Genomic DNA, 2,401 nt, shown 5'->3' with positions numbered 1-2,401 from the left:
TATATATATATATATATATATATATATATATATATAAACAAAATGATAGAAATAAGCTTACATTTTTGAGGGAGAACCTACAGTTACATACAGTGCATTAATGGTTTTACAGTAGTAAAAACAAAAAAGCATTCTATGGTATTTTAAAGGGTAGATTCATGTGTGAGACTACTGAGCTGTTTCTCTGTGAAGGGGGTAAGAGAAAGATTAACGTTACTCATTCAGTTATTATTGCAACAGCCTATGATTCATAACAATGACAAATGTCTGATGTCTAACCCAAATAGAAACAGAATAAAAACGCACTAATTCGACGCATGAGTGCGCTAATAGTGTTGTTATGGTTGTGCTCCTCATGACAGATGGTAGCCTGCCCTGTCACTCGACCACGAGAGATAAGCTCACTTCAGTTAGCAAACAGCTCTCTGTCAATGGCTGTCTCACAACAGAGAGAGCTGCCTATCTAGACACTGTTTTAAGACACCATTTGAGCTCATTTCGAACGTTCCGATTAAATCAAATCGCATTTGTTGGTCAAATGCTGTCTAGATAGGCAGCTCACTTGGATTTGAGACTCCGCCAATAGCACAATAATGCACTTCCGCACACTCTTGCGAGACTGATCTCGGCAGTGTTTTAAGGCTATGGATCTGTCTAAAGGGGATGAAAGAGTCGTACCCTGCGGGGTGTTCTGCCGTCAGTACGTGTCTGGTCCGGTGAGCGGTGGATCCGCTGTAGATTGGGCCCGAAAAGACACCGGAGCAACATCCAGCCGGCCATTCTCACCTCGGTCAGGAACTACGGCGGCCTGTGATGATCACTCAGGTACTACAGCAGCGAATGCGAAAAAGAAAACCACTAAACAGCCGCGGCTTCAGGTGTTCAATGCATTCGATGCATGTGTTCAATGAAAAAAGAGATGCGTTTTATGAGGGAATATAACAGACAAAATTAATCAAATAATACATAAATTAATCAAATAATAATACATAAATGCACCATAAGAAAATAAATATATCATAAAATGTTGCAATCCATAAATAAAATGCGATCGTAAATAAGGCTCAAAATTGAATTTATCGTATTTATTATTCTCATTGCATTTTGCTGAAACATATCATTATATGTTTATTTTATGATCTGTTAATTTACTTAATTTTGACATTGAATAAATAGTTGCATTATAAACAAATATTTTATAATAAATAAATGTATAAAATGTAGGCTATATCAAATGTTGCAATCAATACATGAAATTTGATCATAAATAACGTATTAAGTTTTATTTATTGGCTCACATCATATATTTTTTTTAAATTATCAATCAATTGATCGATTAATCAATTATTTAATTATTTTTGCTGAAACATGTCCTGATATTTTTATTTCTTGATATACGTATGATGTAGGCTACTTATTTTTGACACTGAATACATTTTTTTATTATAAACAAACAGTATTTTATAACAAATAATAATTATATTTAACAAATAATAATTATATTTTTTTACATAAATATTTTATATTCCATTTTTATAATTGTGTTGTGGATAAATATTTCATTATTGAGTCAGGGCCAATTATTATGGAGGTCGAAACCTGCAAAAACAATAAATAAATAAATACAGAAATAAATAAATAAATATGCAAATAAATAAATAAATGTGTGTATAAATACACAAATTCTTGTTTAAATACATATAGAAATAATTAAACATGATTAAAGTAGGCAAATAAATAAAATAAATTGGTGGACAAATGGAAAATGTTTAAGGAAATGCTAAACTCATCCTAAATATTTTCCTTTGATCACTCATTTATTTCTGAATGTAGTTCCACATTTATTTTTCCTCTGCGCAACATGCTAATGAGAGGGTGTCAACCATGGACTTGGTCGGGGTCATGTGATAGCTGGGGGCGCGGCTTTCCCGCTGACAGGAAATGCATGGTGTAAATCCAGTATGACCTACGTAAAGTCACTTTTGCTGTTCAACAGAGCAAGATACATAAAAAACTGAGCTGTATTGTCCATACAGTATCTGTGACTTTACAAACGACCCAAAGAAATGGCCAGTGTCGTTTCCTGACGTCATTTTTTGTAACCCGATTGAGTCTCCAGCTAGAGACAACTGTAATATCAGTATCCCATGGTCATCGTGAGATGACTGGTATGAAGTGGTTTAATCAAGGAACAGACAGTTTTTTCCCATTAGTTATCAGAACAGAAAATACAGGCGACAAAAGTATGTTTATTAAGCAAATAACGGTTCAGTATTGCAATTAAGAGCTATGTAAGCATTAATATTTTACATTGGCCACTTAAAATCTTTTATGATTTAGCTCTCTCATGATTATAACTACAAAACTAACCCTATGAAAAAGTGTAAGATAATAATCAGTC

The 2,401-nt window shown here is 33.3% G+C and overlaps 1 protein-coding gene across 1 annotated transcript in view; it reads right to left on the bottom strand.

Moving 5' to 3' along the window:
* LOC107671189 (protein ABHD16A-like) overlaps positions 1 to 863 on the bottom strand; it is a 12,854-nt gene extending 11,991 nt beyond the window's left edge. The window contains exon 1 of the mRNA XM_016464075.1: positions 679 to 863. Coding sequence (XP_016319561.1) covers positions 679 to 780 — 102 coding nt within the window. The 5' untranslated portion in view covers positions 781 to 863. The remainder of the gene's footprint in view (positions 1 to 678) is intronic.
* Between the last annotated feature and the right edge of the window lie 1,538 nt (positions 864 to 2,401).

The sequence above is a fragment of the Sinocyclocheilus anshuiensis genome, unplaced genomic scaffold, assembly GCF_001515605.1.
Source record: "Sinocyclocheilus anshuiensis isolate Anshui unplaced genomic scaffold, SAMN03320099.WGS_v1.1 scaffold1286, whole genome shotgun sequence".
NCBI classification, from domain to species: Eukaryota; Metazoa; Chordata; class Actinopteri; order Cypriniformes; family Cyprinidae; genus Sinocyclocheilus; species Sinocyclocheilus anshuiensis.
Note: the sequence above shows the minus strand (reverse complement) of the source record. Positions and strands in the feature narration are given on the sequence as shown.